Source organism: Melospiza melodia, chromosome 28 (assembly GCF_035770615.1).
Source record: "Melospiza melodia melodia isolate bMelMel2 chromosome 28, bMelMel2.pri, whole genome shotgun sequence".
Classification (NCBI taxonomy): Eukaryota; Metazoa; Chordata; class Aves; order Passeriformes; family Passerellidae; genus Melospiza; species Melospiza melodia.
This window is the reverse complement of record NC_086221.1, coordinates 4,495,844-4,516,674: the sequence shown is the minus strand read 5'-3', so window position 1 is coordinate 4,516,674 and position 20,831 is coordinate 4,495,844. Positions and strand designations below refer to the sequence as shown.

General features: G+C 55.2%; 1 protein-coding gene and 1 long non-coding RNA gene across 2 annotated transcripts; one reads left to right on the top strand and one right to left on the bottom strand.

Annotated features, from left to right (window-relative positions):
- The first annotated feature begins 334 nt into the window (after positions 1-334).
- MTCH1 (mitochondrial carrier 1) lies at positions 335-13,117 on the top strand. The gene is made up of 12 exons (XM_063178143.1): positions 335-496; positions 1,911-1,995; positions 3,302-3,408; positions 3,756-3,833; positions 4,118-4,175; positions 4,930-4,981; positions 6,180-6,239; positions 9,302-9,395; positions 9,737-9,784; positions 9,977-10,044; positions 10,720-10,795; positions 11,388-13,117. Exons 1-12 carry the CDS (start codon positions 335-337, stop codon positions 11,457-11,459), a joined length of 960 nt encoding a protein of 319 aa, XP_063034213.1. The 3' UTR covers positions 11,460-13,117.
- A 944-nt stretch (positions 13,118-14,061) lies between these two features.
- On the bottom strand, positions 14,062-18,687 carry LOC134430452 (uncharacterized). Its single transcript, XR_010030822.1, has 2 exons — positions 18,179-18,687; positions 14,062-15,917 (listed from the first exon to the last, which is right to left on the bottom strand). It is a non-coding gene; the product is annotated as an uncharacterized LOC134430452 (long non-coding RNA).
- Positions 18,688-20,831: the final 2,144 nt, after the last annotated feature.

Below are 20,831 nucleotides of genomic sequence, written 5' to 3'. Positions count from 1 at the left end.
TTCCCTTCCCTTCCCTTCCCTTCCCTTCCCTTCCCTTCCCTTCCCTTCCCTTCCCTTCCCTTCCCTTCCCTTCCCTTCCCCTTTAACTCCATTTATCTTTTATCTCTCCCCTCTCCCTTGTGCTCACAATCCCCGTCAGTCACTCACACCCAACTCCCCAAATCCCTAGACCCCTTCTCCATTTTCCGCGCCCTCTCCTCTTTCCCGCCGCCGCCATCGCCTCCCCTCACGCCGGGCTCCCCCCGCCCCTCAGTGGTTCCTCCCGCCCCTCAATGGTTCCGCGGTTCCCCCCCCGGCCCGCGGCGCGGTGGTGGCGGCCGGTGACGCGCGAGCCATGGCGGCCATGGCGGCGCTGCCCCCGGGGCCGCTGTCGCCGCCTGGCGGGAGCGCGGCGGACGCGGCGGGGCCTGAGGGCGCCGAGGGCCTGTTCGTGCTGCTGGGCGCGGGGCTCGCCGCCGCCAGCCACCCCCTGCTCTACGTCAAGCTGCTTGTGCAGGTCCGCTTTGGGGGGGGGGACGGTGTGGTGTGTAACGGGAGGGGTGAATCCGGGATAACGGGAGGATTTGTGGATAGTGCTCCTATAGAGGCCTCCGTGCGCTGGGGGGGTCACTGTTTGTGCTGCCCTACCCGGTATAACGGGGCCCCCTGTGCGGTGGGGGCACCTATAGGATGGGGGGCACCTATAGGACGGGGAGACCTCAGTGTAATTACGGGGTGGGGTCCCAGTGGGTAACAGAGCATCGGGACCCCGGTGGACTTTATGGAGTGGGGTCCCAGTGGGTAACGGGGCATCGGGACCCCGGTGTAATTAATGGGATGGGGTCCCTGTGGGTAACGGGGCATCGGGACCCCGGTGTAATTAATGGGGTCGGGTCCCTGTGGGTAACAGGGCATCGGGACCTCGGTGTAATTAATGGGATGGGGTCCCAGTGGGTAACGGGACATCGAGACCTCGGTGTTATTAATGGGGTCGGGTCCCTGTGGGTAACGGGGGATCGGGACCCCACTATAACGGGAGGAGATGTATTGGATTTCCATGGGGGCACTGGATTCCTGCAGTGCCCCCATGGAAACCCCCATGTGCTAGGGTTATATACATGGTATGTACAGCCCCCCATTACAGTGGGACCCCCTGTGCAATGGGGGTGTCTACAGAATGGGGGGCACCTATAGAATGGGGGACCCCTGTGTGGGATGGGGGATTGAGACCCCACTGTCACAGGTGGGAGTGGATTCCTGGTTTGTGCCCCTGTGGAGGTTTTGGGCACCTGTAGAATGGGGGACCCCCATGGGTAATGTAACGGGGTGCAGTCCCTGTGTGGGATGGGGGATTGGGACCCCACTGTCACAGGTGGGAGTGGATTCCTGGTTCGTGCCACTGTGGAGGACTCCCTGCCCTGGGGGTCACTGTACATGCAGCCCCCCCATTATGAGGGATCCCCCCCCCCATTATGAATGCCCCATATGTAAGGGAATGGGGTCCCCTATACACTGGTGGACCCATATAAAAATGGGGTCCCATATAATAGGAGGGTGAGGATGCCTTCTACAATAGGGGCACCATGTATAGGGAATAGGGGACACCATACAGTGGGGGCTCCTTTGTAGTGGGGCATTGGGATCCCTCCTATGACAGGGAATGGGGACACCCAGCAATCTGGGAACCCCTATAAAATTACCCCTCTGCCATGGGGCCTGCCATATAAGAAGGGATAGGAAACCTCAAAACCCTCTCAGTAACAGGGAGCTCCTAAAATTGGAGGGTGGAGGACTCTCTGTAACCTAGGCACCCCATAAGAAGGGGAAAGGAGTGTCTGAGAGTGATGGGGGGATACTGGGATCAGTCCTGTTCATCCCAGGGACTTTGGGAACACCAGAACAGAGATCTGCTCACGAGCTTTCTCTCTCAGGTTGGCCACGAGCCACTACCTCCAACCATTGGCAGAAATGTGCTGGGGAGGAAGGTCCTGTACCTGCCTGGCTTCTTCACCTACGGTGAGTGACTGTCCCTCCCTGCCAGCACGAGGTCCTGCCCTGCTGGAGTCAGGGCTGGGAGCTGCCAGGCAGCCTGAGCTGACCCCAGCAGCACTCCCACATCCCCTCGGGATCATCCTGAGGCTCCAGTGAGGCATAAACCACCACAACTCCTTGCAAGGCTGTCACATTCATGTACCTCTTGCTGGGGGTGTTGGTGCTGCATCGTGTTCCTGTGGCACATTGCTCTGGGTTTGCACCATGGTGGAGGGGTTTGGGGGCTTTTAGGTGCTGTAGGTTTGTTGCAGGAGGTTTTTGTGTGTTTTGGAGGTTGCAAAATACTTTCCTTCTGCTCCAAAACAGCCCTGGAATAACCTGCCCCCTGCCCTGCTCATTTGTGTTATAGATGGAGCCCTAAAAAGGGACAGAAATACCAAGAAAAGGGCAGGTAATATATTTAGAAGGAAAGAAAATCAGTAATTTCCTCTTTTGTGGGTGGAGCAGCATGGGAGAGGTGGGTGAATACTTTGTGACCTGCTGTCACAGCAGGTTTGCTGTGTGGAAGGGGAATGCACTGTCCTGGCAGCTGAGCTGGGCCAATCCCAAAATCTGCCAGTGGTGCCCATGGGGTGGAACCAGCACAGGAGCAGGATGAGAGCCCTGGAAGCCCATCCTGGGACACCCAGTGCTGGAAATGCTCCAGTGCTGCCCTGGGAAGATTGGAAGATGCAATTTCCAGAGATATGGGCAGTGTTGGGTGATGGAGAGGTGCAGAGCCTGCCTGGCTTTGTTTGAACAGCACAGAACAGGGACAGGAGCAGTCAGTAGCCACCAGCACACAGTGGGTTCTATCCAACCTTGTTATATGTGGGAGAAATGGGATCTCTGGGCTTTTTTTGCAACTGGAGACCTGAGGAAGTTTGCCTGGGAGGAGGTGGTGGGGCAGGAACTGAACGTGGGTTTGTGAGATCCATATGAACCCTCCTGGGGTGGAGGGAGGAGGTGACAGCACAGAGCACATGGGATGATCCCCCCTGCCTGGTTAAGTCCAAACTGCCTTGGAGCCCTTTCAGGTGAGCAAAACCATCAAAAAGACAAAAAATAGCCCAAAATATTGCAGCTGTCCTTCCAGATTAGCCAGATGGCAGAGTAAGAATTCTTGTCCTCCAGTGAGAAGTTTCTTTAGGACTGTACAATGAATCACTTACTGTGGGGCCATGGAGTGCTGAGCTGAGCCTGGTGTGGTTTCAGCTGAGCCCTGGGGGTGTTTGGGGTGCTCTCCATGTCCCCTCCCCTGCTGACAGCACCCTGGTGTTGTCCCTCCCAGCCAGACACATCGTGGAAGTGGATGGGAAGAGAGGCCTCTTCCGTGGCCTCACCCCTCGCCTCATCTCAAGCACTTTATCAACCATCACCAGGGGGAGTGTGAAGAAGGTAAAGGTCAGCTTCTCTCCATTAATCACCTGCAGGGGCAGTGCTACTGCAGCAAGAGCTGCACAGGAGGACTGATACACCCATCCTCAAAGCATTTTTTAATTTATAAACCATTTTAATTTGCTTTGGCATCCCTGTACCTTGTATCCTCTGTCTGCAGTTTTGTGACTCCTCTATTCCTCTGTTTTACTTTCCATCCTTTCTTCTCCTGTGTTTTTTTCTTGCCTGTTTGTCTTGCCTTTGCATCTAGAGTCTAGAGCACAGTTTTTTGTAGTTTCTCCCATCCTCAGACATTGTGGGTCAGCATCTCCATCAGTTCTGAGCATGTCGCTTCCCTCTCCACTCAGGCTTTTCCACTGGAAGACATGGAGCACGTGTCTAACAAGGATGATGTGAAAACTTCACTTAGGAAAGTGGTCAGAGAGGTGAGAAGTAGATATTGCCCATTCATGAGTGGCTGGGGACATCCCTGGGGACGTGGATGAGATCACTTGGAGAGAAACTGGAGTGAGAAGTTTTGTGGTGAGGAATTTGTGGATTTGTTTGTCTGTCAGTTTAGTGGCCATTCTGTGTCAATCCATTAAATAATTCACAGGAGCAGAGGTTCACCACAAGAACAGATCTCAAAAGAGAGACCCAAAATGTGTGAGGGAGAGGGAGCAGGGGGAGCACACAGCTTTTCTCACAGTATTTTCTCCTCCCTTCCCAGACATCCCACGAGATGATGATGCAGTGTGTGTCCCGGGTTGTGTCACACCCCCTGCACGGTGAGTCCTGTGCCCTGGCTGGCAGCTCCCTCCAGGCTGGGCATCACCCCAAACCCTGCACACTCAGGGGGATGGTTCTTATACTTCTCTATCATATCAGGCTGATGCTGGGGTTTGCCTTCAGGCACAAACACAGCTGAGCAAGAGTTTCTCTCTTGCCACTCATCCAGGACCTTGTCCTAGAGATCCCCTTGGGGTTAGGGCCAGTAGCAGCTTTCCAGTGCCTAAAGGTGCTCCAAGAGAGCTGGAGAGGGACTTTGGACGAGGGCATGGAGGCACAGGACACAGGGAATGGCTTCCCACTGCTGGAGAGCTGGGTTAGATGGGATTTTGGGAATAAATCTTCTCTGTGAGGGTGGGGAGGCCTTGGCACAGAGAAGCTGTGGCTGCCCCATGCCTGGAAGTGTCCAAGGCCAGGCTGGACAGGACTTGGAGCAGCCTAGGACAGTGGAAGGTGTCCCTGCCTATGCCAGGGAGTTTGGGAAAAGATAGATCTTTTGGAAAAAGTTAGGGACTTGACAGATCCCTTCCAACCCAAACCTCTCTGTGATCCTCTGAAATCCTTCCCACCACTTACAGGCTCAGGAAAGGCCCCAGTTTCTAATGAGTCTTGCAGTGCTGATGACCACTGAGAGGAGCTGGAGATGCTGTGAGTTGAGGGAGAGCAGAAGGGTCATGTTTCATTTCCCTTGACATCCAGTACAACCCAAAGTGGATTTGTTTGTCTATCAGCCCTGTGTTTCTTTCCTCCCAGTGATCTCCATGCGCTGCATGGTCCAGTTCGTGGGCCGGGAAGTCAAATACAGGTGAGTGGCTGCACCTGGGGAGGCTCTGGAATGCCAGGTACTGATTCCAGATCAAATATAGGGTGCTCTGGGATGGTCCCTGTGAGTGGGGCATGGCTGTGAGTGGAGCAGGCTGCTCACAACCCTCCACCTCCCAGGGAAGTGGTCTGGAAAAAGCTGCCACATTCCCTTCCATCCACATGGAATAAACACTGCTGGTGGCCTAATGGAACTTAATGGTGCCTCCCATGCCATGGGGGATAGGGTTATCCAGGAGGCTTGAGAGGCTGAAAAGTTAATCTGAGCTGTGCTTAGGGTCAGGAGTGCCAGGTACTGACCCCAGATCAAATACAGGATGTTCTGGGATGGTCCCTGTGGGTGGGGCATGGCTGTGAGTGGAGCAGGCTGCTCACAACCCAGGGAAGTGATCTGGAAGAAGCCACCACATTCCCTTCCATCCACATGGAATAAACACTGCTGGTGGCCTAATGGAACTTAATGGTGCCTCCCATGCCATGGGAATAGGGTTATCCAGGAGCCTTGAGAGGCTGAAAAGTGAATCTGAGCTGTGCTTAGAGGGTGGGTGACTGGGGCTTGAAGGGATGTGGAAGGCTGGGCTCTGTCCCTGATGTGCCTCTGTCCCACCTTGTGCCTGTTTGAGGCTGTGTCACCCCTTGCTGAGTCTCCTTCTTTTTTCCTTTGCCTATTAATGGAAAGGGAAGGCAGCAGGGAGGCAGAGTGGGTAACACAAAGCTTTGCTGCAGCCCTGCTTAGTCTGTAAAAATTTTCCAGGCCTTTTGCAGTACCAGCTGCCTCTCTGCAGGGCAGAACTGCCTGTGGAGCAATGTGGAGGCACACTAGACAGGATTGCAGCCAGCCCACAACAGCCAGCTCGAGTTCCCAAAGGCAGACAGGGTTCTTGGGCTTAGAATCATCCAAATCAACCCATATCACACAACACCTGTACCCACTCACAAAGCCTCACAGAGCTCCTGTGCCTTCAGCACTGGACAGTTGTGTGCAGCTTGTTCTGCTGGTGTCACTGCAGACTGGCAGGGCACAGACACGACCTTCCTTTCCTCAAACCTGCCTGGTGTGAGGAGAACAGGCAGAACGAGCTGCTGGAATGATGGTTGAGGGCTGCAGGATGCATGTGAAGCTGCACAGAGCAGAGGTGGAACCACTCTGCACACTCACAGCTCTTTTCCTTTCTTGGCAGCGGTGTGTTCAGTGCCATTGGCAGGATATTTAAGGAAGAAGGGATCCTGGGATTCTTTGTGTAAGTGAATTGTTGTTTAAATACCTTCTCCCGTAGCCTGAAGGCACTGATGGCTCTGCTGGCAGCTCTGCCACCCCCACCTGGAGTCACACTGAGCTGAAACCTTGTCTGACCAAGGGACTCCCACAGTTAAATCTGTGCCTTTGACAGCACTCCAGGTTGACCATTAAGTTTGCCCCAGATCTTATCTTCAATCAAACCTTCAGAGCCCAGAGCAAGCTGTGTTTTTTCTTATCTTTCTTTTTCCCTTGGTGCTTCTTTGTGTTTCAGTGAAGGGCCATTTAAAGCATTATTTGTGCAACAGGCCCCAAGATCGAGTGCAACAATAAGTTCCCTTGTTGAAATGAAAGCCAGGCCCTGGATAAGCAGCAAATTGCTCTGCAGAGCGCCGTGGGTGCTTGTAATGAGCAGGTTTACCTGTGTGGCTGGAATGTGGTGGTGCCTGGACCAGGAGGAGCTGAAAGATGTTTCCAGCTGCTTTCAGAGCCTGGCAAATTGGTGCATCACTGAAATGGAAGTTTAGTGGACACCTTTTTGCTTGAACCCTTAATTAATGCTTCCTGCCTTTCTTTTTCACATCTACATAAAACAGAACCACCTGCTGTCTCTGCTCGTGGTGGGGAGATAACTCAATTTATTATGTCAATAATAGTAAAGGCAGCTCTGGAATTTCAGTAGGGGTTTCCAGGATGCCTTTGGCTCTGCACTCACAAAATATGGGCCTCCAGATGAAACCTGAATGCATCAGGAAGAGGGAAAGAATCACAAGGGGTCTCACCCTGTCCTTCCCCGAGGGGAGATGGCCAGGGATCTGCACCCATTGAGGGTCACTGCTTCTTCCTTTGGCAGCCCACAGCTTCTCAGCTGAGCTGTGCAGCTCCAAATCTGCTCCACTAAATACAGGATGGTCCCTGTGAGTGGGGCATGGCTGCTGACAACCCTCCACCTCCCAGGAAGTGATTGAAAGAAGCCACCACATTCCCTTCCATCCACATAAAATAAACACTGCTGGTGGCCTAATGAAACTTAATGGTTCTCAGGAAAGGCTTTAACACAACCCCAGTTGTCTCAGGAGGGCTCTGAAGTTCTACATGCTCTACAACCCTGTTAGGAAATCCCACTGCTGTGAGGGGAGCACAAACTGCATCTGAAGGGCCAAACTGCTGATTTTCTCCTCTGAGCCCTGGTGCAATCCCAGCACATCCACTGCCCTAAAATCATGGCAGGGCACTTGTTTCTCATGGCCTTATAACAGTGGCACACACTCTCTGAGTCTCTCTCTCACACTCTCTGGGTGTGTGCCTGGCTGGAGATAAAGACTTTGCAAGGATGGGTTTATCTCCCTTCCCCTCATATCTGCAGCAGGCTCCTGCCAGCCCAGGGAGGTGTTCCCTGAGCTCCAAAGCTGCTGGGCATGGTCAGTTCAAACTTGGCTTGTCCCAGGTCCCTTGCACTGGGGTTTCTGCTGTTGGGTCACATTGTTGTACATCATTGAGGCTTCCTCCTCTGCCTGCTGCTGTTCCAGCTTTTCATCATCTTCCAAAGATATTCCCAGTTCAGATCTTGGACATCTCAGCAGGTGTGAGAATTGCAGCACTCACTTTTTTTATGTCAATAGTAGTAAAGGCAGTGCTGGAATTCCAGGAGGGGTTTTCAGGGCTGATGCCTTTGGCTTGTTGGCTTTTTTTTAGTTATTTTCTGCAGCTCTCAGACCCCTGGTTTCCAGTCATCAGCTCAGGGCCAGCAGCTGTCATTACTTTGGAGGGGAGAAAGGGATGGGATCCTTATTGGAAGTGGAATAAACAGTCTGACTCCCTCTCAACAGTTGGGTGAGGTTTTCCTTCTGGGGCTGCCCTGGCCCAGCCCTTTGCTTCTGGAATTTATTAGGCTCTGTTGTATCTGCAGCAGCTCAGGAGCTTCAGACTTAACTTTGAGTTAGAGAAAGGATGGATTTTTTACAAAGGCTGAAAGCCAAACACAAAGCAGAACATCTCTTTGGGGCCAGAGAGCTTTGATTTCTTTGTCCTGTCTGCTGCTCTCATGTATCACATCTTTGAAGCCAGGGAATTTTCTGCTGAAGGTTTCTGCTGTGCCTGGCCCCTGAGACCTCAGCTGCATCCCCAGGGCTGCTGGGGCCTTAACAATGCTCAGGTTGTTCCCAAAACCAGTCCCAGCTGCTGCTTTGGTGCTGCAGCAACCACAGCAGGAAACAAACTGGTCCTTTGCTCTGAGGAGGCAGCATGGTGGTGTTTGGAAAGAAACAAAAGACTCAGATTAACGTGCCTGGAGGGGGCTCTTTGCAGCTCAGCAAACACTCCTGTGGCTCTTGACAGGCTTCTTTTCAGAGCTGACCACATCTGCTGGTGAAACACAGGTTTGACACACACCTGGATCCTTTTGCAGTGGAACAACCCCTGCAAAAGCAGGAAACCCTGCACTGCTGCAGCAGAGAAAACTGGAGAAACCCTCTGGAATATTTTGTTAAAGTTTTAGTGCTGTTATCTGCAAAAGCTGGCAGTGCTGGTGCTGCTGGGAGCTCCAGTGTTTCAGTGGGAGGCATTAACCAAAGAACTCTGCTCCTGGGGTAGCAGGGACTGGGGAAAATCAGTGTTCCCCCAGTTACTCCCATTTCTCAGTGGAGCAGGTTGTGCAGGAATAACCCCTCTCATTTTGATTTCTAAAAGGAGAGAGATTCCACAAAGAGATGAACTTCTCATTGTGCATCCAAAAGAGCATGTTCAGAAATGGAAACCACTTCATCTGTGTCTCACTTGGGTTTCTCAGCAGGAGCTGGGCCAAGAAGATTTGGGATGGAACAAGGGGAATTGAATCATGCCCAAAAAACATCCCAAAAAATTCAGCCAGAGCAGCACATGTAGTACCAAGTTTGAAGGCTGAGAGAGCTCTTCCCTGAAATTTCCCTTTTCCCTTCCTCCCAAAGCAGAAATTCCATTTAGGGGGAGTGGAGTTCCTCTGAGCTGGTGGAGGGAAGGAGGGCTGGGCATCTCAGGAGGTGCCACTGGGACCCTCCTGCACCTCACACCCTCTTTTTGCCCTTGCAGTGGGTTAGTCCCTCACGTCCTGGGGGATGTCATCTTCCTCTGGTGCTGCAACCTCCTGGCTCACTTCATCAACACCTACGCTGTGGACGACAACGTGAGTGGAAGTGCCCGAGGGAGGGCTTGGGGTCTGGAGCAAGCAGCTGCAGTGGGGAGGGATTCCTGGGGAGCAGGGGCTGACTTAGTACAGACCCCAGGCTTTGGGGACATCCCTGTGAGAGTGCTGGGGGCTCTGTGTCTGCTCAGGGCTGTGCTTCACCTTTGGGGGATCACAGTTCCCCAAATGCCTTCCCAGACTCTCAGCTGGAATGCAGCTGCTCTCTGTTGCTTTCTGCCTCCTCCCCTGCCCCTCACCTCAGGCTCAGGGGGTGTCACACAGTGACAGTGCCAGCCTGGTGTCATCCCCTGCTCCACAACGCCTTTGGTTTCTCTCTGCAGTTCAGCCAGGCCTCGGTGATCCGGAGCTACACCAAGTTCGTGATGGGGGTATGTAGGAGCTGCTGTGTCCTTTCCCCTCCTCCTGCCACCTCTGGGCTCAGAGCTCCTGCCCTGGGGACACAGGCCGCTCTGTACATGACATCCCTTATCCAAGGATAATTCTGCTAACATGCAAAAGCTGGAAATAGCGTTTTTGACATGGGGAGCTTTAGAGAGGCTGCTGCTTTTCTGTGCTTTCAGATCGCTGTGAGCATGCTGACCTACCCGTTCCTCCTCGTGGGAGATCTCATGGCAGTGAACAACTGCGGGTATGTCCTTCACACTGAGATCTAAAGCTTTTCTTTTCCTTTCTTGCAGCCCCTTGTTGTCTGAATGGGCTGCTAACGACCGTAAAGCTTTCCTCCAGCCCCGTAAACTCTGTGGCACCTCGCAGAGCTGGCTCGTTTCCTCTCCCAGGTTGCTTATAATTTTAGATCAGAGGGCACAGACACGAGCAGCAGAAAAGCTCAGGTGGTGAGAAATCGGGAGAGTTGTGGTGGTCTGAGCTGAGCAGGAGGCACAGGGATCAAAGGGACAGTGCTGGCTCCAGGGAGCAGCACGAGGGAAGCAGAGCTCTTATGGCAGCAGACAGGAGCAGGACCAAGCTTGCCTTCCCAATCGCACTGCTGCAAGTCTTCTGCATTTTTTTTTGCTCATGGGAACGGGATCCGAGTCTGGTGCCGTGTTTTCTCAGTATCTGCTGGCTTTTGAAAGTGTAGATACGGTCCTGGACTCTCAAAGTCTCCAGGTAACGCTCCTTGTTTGTGCACTCCAGGGGTAATTAAATTACAGATCTGCTGCATTGTAAATAACGAGCTGTCACTTGGCTGCCAGCCCGGTGTGGACACTGTCCCCGTGTCCTCGTTCACACCTCCTGCTGCTCTTTTGTTACCTGTGCGGGTAAGGTGACACATCCACCTCAGCCGTTCCCTGTTGCCGTGCAGGTTGCGCGCCGGCCTCCCTCCCTACGCTCCTGCCTTTGCATCCTGGATCCACTGCTGGAGGTACCTCAGTGCTCAGGTGAGGGAGCAGGGCACACACGGGCCTTTGGGCTCCCTCTGCTCCTTTCCCAAGTCTCCAGCGTTCCCCAAAAGTGCCTGTGCTGCATCCTTGCTGTGCTCTGTAGCCTGCTTCTATCCCTCCAGTTGTGACACTGGTACCAGCATGGCAGTGCTGCTGTGCTCTGTAACCTGCTTCTATCCCTCCAGTTGTGGCACTGGTACCAGCATGGCAGTGCTGCTGTGCTCTGTAACCTGCTTTTGTCCCTCCAGTTGTGGCACTGGTACCACCCTGGCAGTGCTGCTGTGCTCTGTAGCCTGCTTTTGTCCCTCCAGTTGTGGCACAGATACCAGCATGGCAGTGCTGCTGTGCCCCTTGCACACCCCAAGCTTGCAGCCTGTGAGCTTCTATCCCGTGCATTTCACACAGCAGAGTCTGTGCCCCTCTGCATGTCACCCCTGGAGGAAATGCTCACCTCAGCACCCACAGGGCTGGAACCTCACTTTGCCCAGCCTTGCAGCCCTGCCATGGGCATGGAGTGGGGCCCTGCTGAAGCAGCTGCAGCTCCCTGGGCAGGTCTGAGGCTGCCCTGACCCCGGGCTCTCCTCCTCAGGGGCAGCTGTTCCGTGGCTCCAGCCTCCTGTTCCGCAGGGCGCCCATCCCAGCCTCCTTCCCCATGGACTGACACCTCGGCAGGGACAGCTCATCAGCCTGGACTCCTCAAGAAACCCCCAGCTTGTCTCGATATCTGTACATTTCTATTTTCTGATCCAAAGTCCATGGTGCCAGAACTGACACCTCCTCCAGCAGGACCAGGAACAGACTTCTGGACATCTGGCTCAGGCTCCAGCTGCACCAAAGCTCCATCCTCGTGGCTGTCTCAACTGGGGTGTATAGCAGAGAGAGCAGAAAGCTGTTGTCTCTTTAGTCCAGGCTGTAGCCCTGGAGTTGCTGGGGAAGTTCAGGAATCCAGAAAATGCCCAGGTACTAAAGGAGCCAGCCATGAGCTACAGGGACAAAAGACTGCTTTGTTCTGCCTGAGCTGATAAGCAGCAGGAGATCCAAGGTCACCTCCCTGGGAAGGTTATGCCAGGTGACAGCTCCTGCCTCATCCTTTCTGGAGAGAGCACCTTGGCCTGGCAGGTAGCTCATCCTGGGCAAGATCAACCTGGCATCCATATTCAAGGTTTGAGGGTACCTGATCACCCAGGAACATCCCACCTCCCACGGGCATGAAAATGAAATTATAGGATCAAAACAGGGAAGGGAAACAGATCCCACTGCAAGGAACAGCAGAGTCCCAAAGAGACAGGTCCAGCCCAGCTCAGGGCAGTGATGGGATGTGGACACTGAAGAGAGCCCTTGGGAAGGGACATGTGCTGCCAGTGGTGCTGCTTTGGGCAGGATTTCAGTCATGGAATGGGCTGTGTTGGGTACAGCCAGCAGGGCTGTGGGCTGGGAGGGCAGCCTGCACACAGGATACACTCATGGAATGGAATGGGCTGTGTTTGGGGACACCCAGCAGGGCTGTGGGCTGGGCAGGCAGCCTGCACACAGTGGGTGCTGGGTTGGACTGGCTTGGCTGCACTGAGGGGCATCTCCCAGCTCCTGCTCCTGTTGCTGATGGAAATGGAGCTGCTGGGATCTGAGAGCTGCTCACAAAGGGCTCTCCTGCAGCAGGGGCAGCCATCCAGGGCTGTCTGCAATGAAGGCATGCACCTTGAGCTGGCCAAAGGCTGCTGAGGCATCAGAGTTGAAGGCTCCTGGTGTCAGTGGAGCATGGCTCTGTGTGTAGCAGAGCTCACCAGGGCAGGATTGATGCTCAGCTCCCCAGACAAGACTTTCTTTGCACCAGTCTGTGCTGTGATGGCAGCCAGGCAGATTTCCCCCATTTCACTTCCCCACAAAGCAGTCTTTTGCACAAAGGTGATGCTGCCCTCCTGGGAAGAGGTTTAGCAATGCTTGAGCAGGTTCCCATGAGGGGTCACATCTCATCCTGGTCCTCTGGGGACCTGCCATCACAGGGGGCTTTTCTCCAGCAGGCAGGGTCGATGCACACCCCTGGCAGGCTTGCAGGACAGTGCTGGTGTGTGTGCAGAGTTGCAGGACAGTGCTGGTGTGTGTGCAGGCTTGCAGGACAGTGCTGGTGTGTGCAGGGTTGCAGGACAGTGCTGGTGTGTGCAGGACAGTGCTGGTGTGTGTGCAGGGTTGCAGGACAGTGCTGGTGTGTGTGCAGGGTTGCAGGACAGTGCTGGTGTGTGCAGCCTTGCAGGACAGTGCTGGTGTGTGTGCAGAGTTGCAGGACAGTGCTGGTGTGTGTGCAGCCTTGCAGGACAGTGCTGATGTGTGTGCAGAGTTGCAGGACAGTGCTGGTGTGTGTGCAGGCTTGCAGGACAGTGCTGGTGTGTGTGCAGGCTTGCAGGACAGTGCTGGTGTGTGCAGCCTTGCAGGACAGTGCTGGTGTGTGTGCAGCCTTGCAGGACAGTGCTGGTGTGTGTGCAGCCTTGCAGGACAGTGCTGTGTGTGCAGGCTTGCAGGACAGTGCTGGTGTGTGTGCAGGCTTGCAGGACAGTGCTGGTGTGTGTGCAGAGTTGCAGGACAGTGCTGGTGTGTGTGCAGGGTTGCAGGACAGTGCTGGTGTGTGTGCAGGGTTGCAGGACAGTGCTGGTGTGTGTGCAGGCTTGCAGGACAGTGCTGGTGTGTGTGCAGAGTTGCAGGACAGTGCTGGTGTGTGTGCAGGGTTGCAGGACAGTGCTGGTGTGTGCAGGACAGTGCTGGTGTGTGCAGAGTTGCAGGACAGTGCGGGTGTGTGCAGGACAGTGCTGGTGTGTGCAGAGTTGCAGGACAGTGCGGGTGTGTGTGCAGGCTTGCAGGACAGTGCTGGTGTGTGTGCCGAGTTGCAGGACAGTGCTGGTGTGTGCAGCCTTGCAGGACAGTGCTGGTGTGTGCAGGACAGTGCTGGTGTGTGTGCAGCCTTGCAGGACAGTGCTGGTGTGTGCAGAGTTGCAGGACAGTGCTGGTGTGTGTGCAGGACAGTGCTGGTGTGTGCAGAGTTGCAGGACAGTGCTGGTGTGTGTGCAGGCTTGCAGGACAGTGCTGGTGTGTGTGCAGAGTTGCAGGACAGTGCTGGTGTGTGCAGGCTTGCAGGACAGTGCTGGTGTGTGCAGGGAGTGGCAGCCCCCACCCAGCTCCCTTCAGTGTGGTGAAGTCAGTCCTGTCTGTCCTCCCTCGCTCCCAGTTTGTGTTACAGTTAAATAATGCATGGACCTGTTCCCTAACACCACAGATGATTTCAAAGAGGATTTAATTATGCTCCAAAATACAGTTATAAAACAACTATTGGGTGGTTTGGTTTTTTGGGGGTTTTTCTGTGATTTTTTTTTGTGTGATTTTTTTTTTTTCCTTGTATAATGTATTCCCTCAGGGAAAGTTTCTGTTTAAGACAGGCACTTCCTTTGGTCTTCTCTACAAATCAGGGGCTAAACCAGCTGTTTAAAACTCAGATCCCCCCCGATTTTCCTCACCTCCATGGAAAGTGGGCATATTTAGGCTGAGCAAACTGCAATGAGGGTGGAGGCAGCAGAGGTCTTGGCTGCTTGAAGCAATATATTTGAAATTAGGTTTTTGGAGTTAAAATTGACCCTGAGGTCTTCTGGAAAGTGGCGATGGAGACCCTTTGCTGCTCTCAGACTGGTGAGGTGGGCTCAGCCATTCCATCTTCCCCCTCACAGCTCCATCCTTCCCTTTAACCACCTTGTTTTATGACCTGCTCCCACACAGGGCATTGCACCTGCCAGGTCACACAGCACCTGCTCAGGAACCTTTGCCCTCCAAATTAAAGCCACCTTCTGCTGCTCACATGCCTGTCAAACCTCCTGCAGCCTCTGCACAGCCTGACTGCAGCCCCTGCAGGGAAAAGTGCTATTTCCTGTCCTTTGAGGAGTTTACCTAAGGAATTTACCTAAGGGATTTACCTAAAGCTGCACCAGTGGATGCATCCTGCCAGTAATTTCTGCCCAGTTCATCAGGGCCCACAAACTTGGCTGAAAACCCAACAGTTGACTGTAGGTTTTGCTCAATTTAAATGAAAACCAGGTTTCAAAGCTTTCACTGCACTGCCTTACTTTGAAGCAAGGGGCTGCCATTCTTAGGATGATTGAATATTTCCTCACCTCCTCTTTCTATCCCCCTATTCTTCTTGTCCTGTCCTTCATTTGAGAGGCCTCAGGACAATTTTTATTTGAGGGACAACAAGGACAAATGTCTGCACAAAAAGCAGGCAAGGAGACAACCCAAACACTGGCTGGGCATCCCTCTCCCTTAAATTGCTGTCCATTAGTCAGTGCTTGGCCCTGCAGCTGGTGCTCAGGTGAAGGGAATGGGGCCCCATTCCCACAGGAGAGGGGATCCAGGGTGGAACATGTGGTTGGGAGAACAAATGAAGGGGTGGAGGAGGAGGTTTGGGTCTGGCGCCCAGGATGGAGCCGGGGGTTTGTCCTCCTGTCTGCCCAGGAAGCAGCCTCTGGTTTAAATATTGACTCTCCCTCCTGCACAAAGCCAGGCTGGGTGGGGATTGCTGCTGTTCTGTGCCCACACCGTTTATCAGCCTCCAGTGGAGAGCTGAGATTGCTGGGACTTTGGCCTCATCTGCTCCCAGCTGCCTGGGGGAGAAGGGAGGCAGCGACAGCAGCCAGGAGAGGGAATCTCAGGTCAAGGCTGGGCTGTGTCTCTGCTGGGCATGGATGCTCGAGTCTGGCAGGATGTGGAAAGCAGCAAGATGAGCCTTTGTGCCCAGGGAAGTGCAGCTGAGCTCAGAGCCAATGTTCCATCCTCTCCCCTGCAGAGCCGTCCTGCTGGAGACCCTTCAGTCCAGTCCAAACCCCTCCTGGCCGTGCCGCTCTCCTGCCCTGGAGCCGGGAGGGAACATCCCAGAGAGCCCTCCCGATGCCTGGATGGTGCCTGGTGTCTCCCTGGTGTCTGGTCAGTGGGAAGGGCAGGGGCTGCCAGCCTTCCCTCCCCTGCAGCCATGGAGGGCCCCATCTTGCAGCCACGCATGAGGAAGTGCCCTGTGGCACAGCTGCCCTCGATAACGCTGTTTGCTCTGTTCTCCCGCAGCGCCGAGCTCCACGTAGGCAAATAATTCCTTAAAAAAAAAAATATATATATGTAAAAAAATAATAACCCTCACAGAGGAGATCCTGCTGCCGGGGTGGTGGGGCTGGCTGGTGCCAGGAAATGCTCAGGGTGGGGACTTGGACTGGACCAGCAGCGTGGTGGCCCTGGACCTGTCCCTGTCTTCACACAGCCCCATCCCCTGGGATGGCCTTCATTTGAAATAGGGGATTACAGAGGAGCCAGGTCCTCGTGGATTCCCCCCTGGATAAGGGAAATCCCGTCTGGAAACAAGGAGAAGAGGCCACAAAGAGCACAGGAGCAAAGCTCGGCACAGCCACCTGACCTGCCACGCTGACAGGGACAGCCCCGTCCATCACTCACGGCTGGTAAGAGGATGGGAACGAGGTGGGAAAGCTGCTTTCCATGCTCCTGCTTGCCTGCTGTGGGTTTTTTAGGGTAAACTCCCTCAAATCCCCCTAAACTGAGCTGGGCAGTGCTCCCAGGGGGAGCTGGTGATGTTTCATCCCACCCTGAGGGGATCTGAGTCTTTTGGGGAAGAGGTGGCAGCACAAAGTCAGCACAAGGTCAGACTCCTTTCCCTGCAGCCACCGTGACCCCTGCACACCTCCCTCGGCACTCGCAACGTGCCGGCACTTACAACTCCCCATCCCAGGGGAGAAACACGAGGGGAAAAGTCTCCCCAGCTTTAAACTTGTCCCTTCTCCCCCTGCTGTGACCCCAGGCTGGGCAGGCGTGGCGAGGGTGGGCATTGCCCTGGCTGCGGCCCTGGCTCGAGGCGCTGCCCCTCGCTGCAGACATGTGAACGCTCCCATCCCTCAGAATGGAGTTTCTCCCTCCCTGAAAAGCCGCCTGCGCTCTGCGGCCGGGCGGCTCTTGTCAGGCTGCCAGAGGAGGCCGGAGCAGCGTCACATGCAGCAAAGTTTTACAAGGCGAGCGAGCGTCTGGGGAGAGGGACGGGAGAGGGACCGACCGCCGCACGCACACACTCGGACGCGCACGCGGAGAAACCTCCTCCAGCTCTCATCCCAACGCTGATTGTTTTTCTTCCCTCCTTTTTTTTCCTTTTGTTTTTGGAAGAACAAAGACTTTGGGGTGGGTTGGCGCTGTTGTTTTTCCGGGGTTGCTGTCGGTGGATGGGGGGAGGCTGGAGGTGGAGGGGGGCAGACGGTGGCTTGAATGTGAGAAAGTCCCAAATTTCTCTGGCCGAGTTGCCGAGATCATCTGTGCAAAACTTAGAGGAGGAAAGACGGGGGAGGGGGGGGAGAATAATTAAAAAATAAAATATGATGACGTCACTCAGAGCAGGGGTGCCTTCCCTGCTGCCTGTCAGATGCGCCTGAAAAGAACAGGGCAATAAAACAACAGCCGCCTCTGTCTCCCTCGTTAAACACGGCACTAATTGGATGTTAATTTTTCCTTGCTCTTCTCGCTGCTCGATTGTGAGGGCTCTGCCTGGCTCTCCCTCTCCCGCTTCCTTTCTTTCCTGTTGCAATGCTCTTGGCAGCTCTGAGGGACTCCGGACTGTTCGCTCCCCTCCCGCTCGTGGACTGGAATAATTCAGGAGCTGGGAGAATTAAAAAAGACGAGGCGCGGGGGCGAACGGTTCAGAAACGGGGCGGGCGTGATGGATTTTGAGAGCTACGCTAATCTCCCCGTTTCCCGTGCATTGTCCTACCGACTTGGAGCTATTCTCTTCCCATTTGATTTCTCTTCCCTTCCTTTCCCTTCACGTTGGGTTTGGACTGCAGGGCAAAAATATATGTTTCAAAAAAAAAAAGACATAAAAAAAAGGGAAAAAGGCAGGAAAAAATAGAAAAAAGACTAAAAAAAAGGGGAAAAAAAGAAGAAAAAAGCCAAAAAAAAAAAAAGAGGAAAAGAAAAAAAGCCTGGTTCAATGACGACAAACCCCCAAACCTCCTCCCAGCTCCCCCCGTCTCGCCGCGCTGCCTAACCCCTGCGTGGAAACAGGCGTTTTAGGGAGCCAGAGCAGGAAGTTCTTGTTCTCTGTCTTGCCCAGGTCATCCTTCCAGGGTATGTGAGCAAGGGCGGTGGGCACGAGGGCTCAGTGGGCGCCCAGCAGCCGTCGGCCGCCACCCACGCTACCCCCGGCCAACGAGGCGGGTGAGCAGCGCAGGGGGAACGGGGGCCGGGTGGTGTTTTGGGGGACGCAAGAGGGGCCCAAGGGACAGGATGGGTGGGGGAGCGGAGGGGAGGGAGCAGGAGGCGGAGGTGGGGGGAGAGAGCGAGAGCCGGGGAGTAAAGTCCTACCTGGGATCGGTGCCAACTTCCTGCAAAGGGTTACAGACCCGCGGCTTTGAGAGCCCACCAGAGGCGAGTGCGCTCTTGTCACGGTTCCAAGGCGAGATGAAGGCAGCGGGAACAGGTACAGCAGATGCCGAGTGGCCTCGTTTGCCCGCCGAGCGGGGCTTCGGCTCGATTTAAGCCTCGCCGACGAGGAGCCTTCGGTGCTCCCGCCGGCGGGGGCCTCGCCATCCCCGCACGAGGCCACCGGGGCTGTCGGGTGCCAAGGGTGGGGTGGGTGGCTCGGTGGCGGGGGGGGTGTGTGTGCATGGCACGGGGGGGGCCTCCGCAGCTCGCTCGCCTTCTTGCCGTTTGGATTAACATGCGGAAGATGCGCCTGTCACTTTGCTTACTGTCAGCTCCGGCTCGGGGATGGGTGACGGCTTTGTTCGGTGCAGCCGGGGGAGCCGTGCCAACTCGGACTTGGCAGGCGAAGCCGGGTGGGCAGGGAGAGGGGGACGAGGGAGCGGGAACGGCTGCTGGGGCGGCTGCGGAGGGACGTGGCCGCAGGCCCGCGTCTGAGCACGGCAGCTTTCTGTTGGCGTGCGCCTCCCTCTCCCTCCCTCTCTCCCGCGCTCGCCTGCGCCCAGGCTGGTGCAGACAAAATGAAAACGTGTTTTGTTTTGGTTTTTTGGCATCTCCCCAGCAGAGCTACCAACCCCAGCTGCCCCCCCTCCACTCCCTTTCCCAACCCGCCGTGACTCCCTTTCACAATCGGCACGACCCAGGTGCTTGGGCAGCAACAAAATAAGGCCAAAAAAACCCCCTGGCACCCAAACCACCCCCAATCTGCCACCCTGGGCAACAACTGCTCCCAACCGTCCTCCATGGCGGGTGGGTTGTTGTTTGTATGTACATATATATATTTTGTCCTCTTTTTTTTCTGCCCCCATCGAGTCCCTCTCGCGTTGGGTGTGTGTGTTCCTATTCAAGGACCCACCACCTCCTGTCGTGCTAAAACCAGGAAGGAGGGAGCCAAGGGCTCATTTCTGCCTGGACGCAGGGGCGGCGTGCGAGGGAGACGATGGAGGACAAGAGGAGGGAGGAGAGGGACGGGAAGGCGGGAAAAGGAGCATGGGGAGGGCGGAAAAAAAATAATCCACCTCCCCAGGCCTTTTGTTTAACCTGCGTCGATGCAAAGAGGGGTCTTGGGTTTTTTTCCCTCCCCTTGTCCTTTTTTTTTCGCCATGTGCTTGAGCCACATGGGGCGTTTTCGAGCCTGACGGGGCAACTTTCCGGAGCGGGCGGTGTCGGAGGTTGATTTTTTGGGAGGCGACGGGCTTGTCCCGCAGGCGCGCGGCTCCCAGTGCAGGAATTCCTGCCAGCTCGCCTTTGTGCCAGCCTCCCTTGGCCTTGGGTGTCTCGTTCGGATGGAGCCTGGCATCCAGGCACCGCCCATTTCTTGGCATTGAGCTGCGAGGAGAAGGAAAGGGGAGAGAGCGAGCAGAGAGAAGGGAAAAAAAAAAGCTGTCTCACTCAAACTGGCCTTTCTCGGAAAAGGATCCTTCCCTGATGATTGTCCGGATAAGCGGAGCTAAATCCAGCCACTACTCAACAACAAAACCACTCTCTTCCACGGTGCGTCTCTCTTGCTGCCTTGGTACGAAATCGAACCTCACTCTTAATTTTGGTTGCCTTTTTTTTTTTTGGTCCGTGCGGTTGGGGTTTTTTTTTGCCTTTGATTTGAAATAACGTTTTGTTCTTCCAGTTGCTTTGTTGTTGCTGTAACCTGCCTTCTCCCCAAAATCCCTTCCCGCCGAGTCCTCCGGCCCTTGGTGCTAAAACACCCGACTTTAATCGGTCTCCTAGAGAGGGATGTGTAGCATAGCAGATAGGCAGGTCCCTACGTGCAGCATTTGGAGCAGAACTGGAGGGTGATTTCTCTCCCTGCCCTCGCCCCAGCACCCGGGACGTCCCCAAGAGCCACCCGGAGCTGGGCGTCGTCGCCCGGGTGCCTCTTTAGTTCCCCAGCGGGCACCACCGAGGGGGAGAATGTGTCGAATCATGTCGGATTTGCAATTCAACATGGCAGCCGGAGCAAACGTGGTGGGAGACGCTGGGCACGGGCACTCCCGGCAGCGCCAGCGCTGGGTGGGGGCACGGCAAGAGCGGATGCACGGACAGGGAGGACAGGAGGACAGCGGGGAGGACAGCGGGGCGAGGTCAGAGCAGGAGGATCATTTTATTTCATTTGAAGGGGGTGAGTTCCACCAGGAGCGGTCTGGGAAGGAGGGAACTCAAGCTGCCTGGTTTTGTCAGCATTAACTGTTTAGAAGCTGGCTGGTTCCCCACGCTGGCACGGCGTGCCCAGGCGGGCGCGGGGCTGGGAGATGCCCGGCAGCAGGGCGGGACAGGGCACTATGGAGGCGGCTTTTCCTGGAGCCACGGCGGCCTCGGGGCTGGGCCGGCTGCTGCTGGAGGAGGCCCTGAGAAGGCCCAGGGTGGAGGAAGCGCTGTGAAGGCTCGGGGTGTTCCCAGCCTCTGCTGGACGGAACCCTGTGAAGGCTCAGGGTGTTTTCAGCCTCTCCTGGAGGGAGCCCTGTGAAGGCTCGGGGTGGAGGAAGCCGTGCAAAGGCTTGGGATGTTCCCAGCCTCTGCTGGAGAAAGCCCTGAGAAGGCT

Coding starts and splice junctions, on each gene's coding strand:
- MTCH1 (XM_063178143.1), top strand. CDS start 335: ATGGCGGCCATGGCGGCGCTGCCCCCGGGGCCGCTGTCGCCGCCTGGC. Junction 3,834..4,117: donor TTAGGAAAGTGGTCAGAGAG/GTGAGAAGTAGA, acceptor CTCCCTTCCCAG/ACATCCCACGAGATGATGAT. Junction 10,796..11,387: donor GGAGGTACCTCAGTGCTCAG/GTGAGGGAGCAG, acceptor TCTCCTCCTCAG/GGGCAGCTGTTCCGTGGCTC.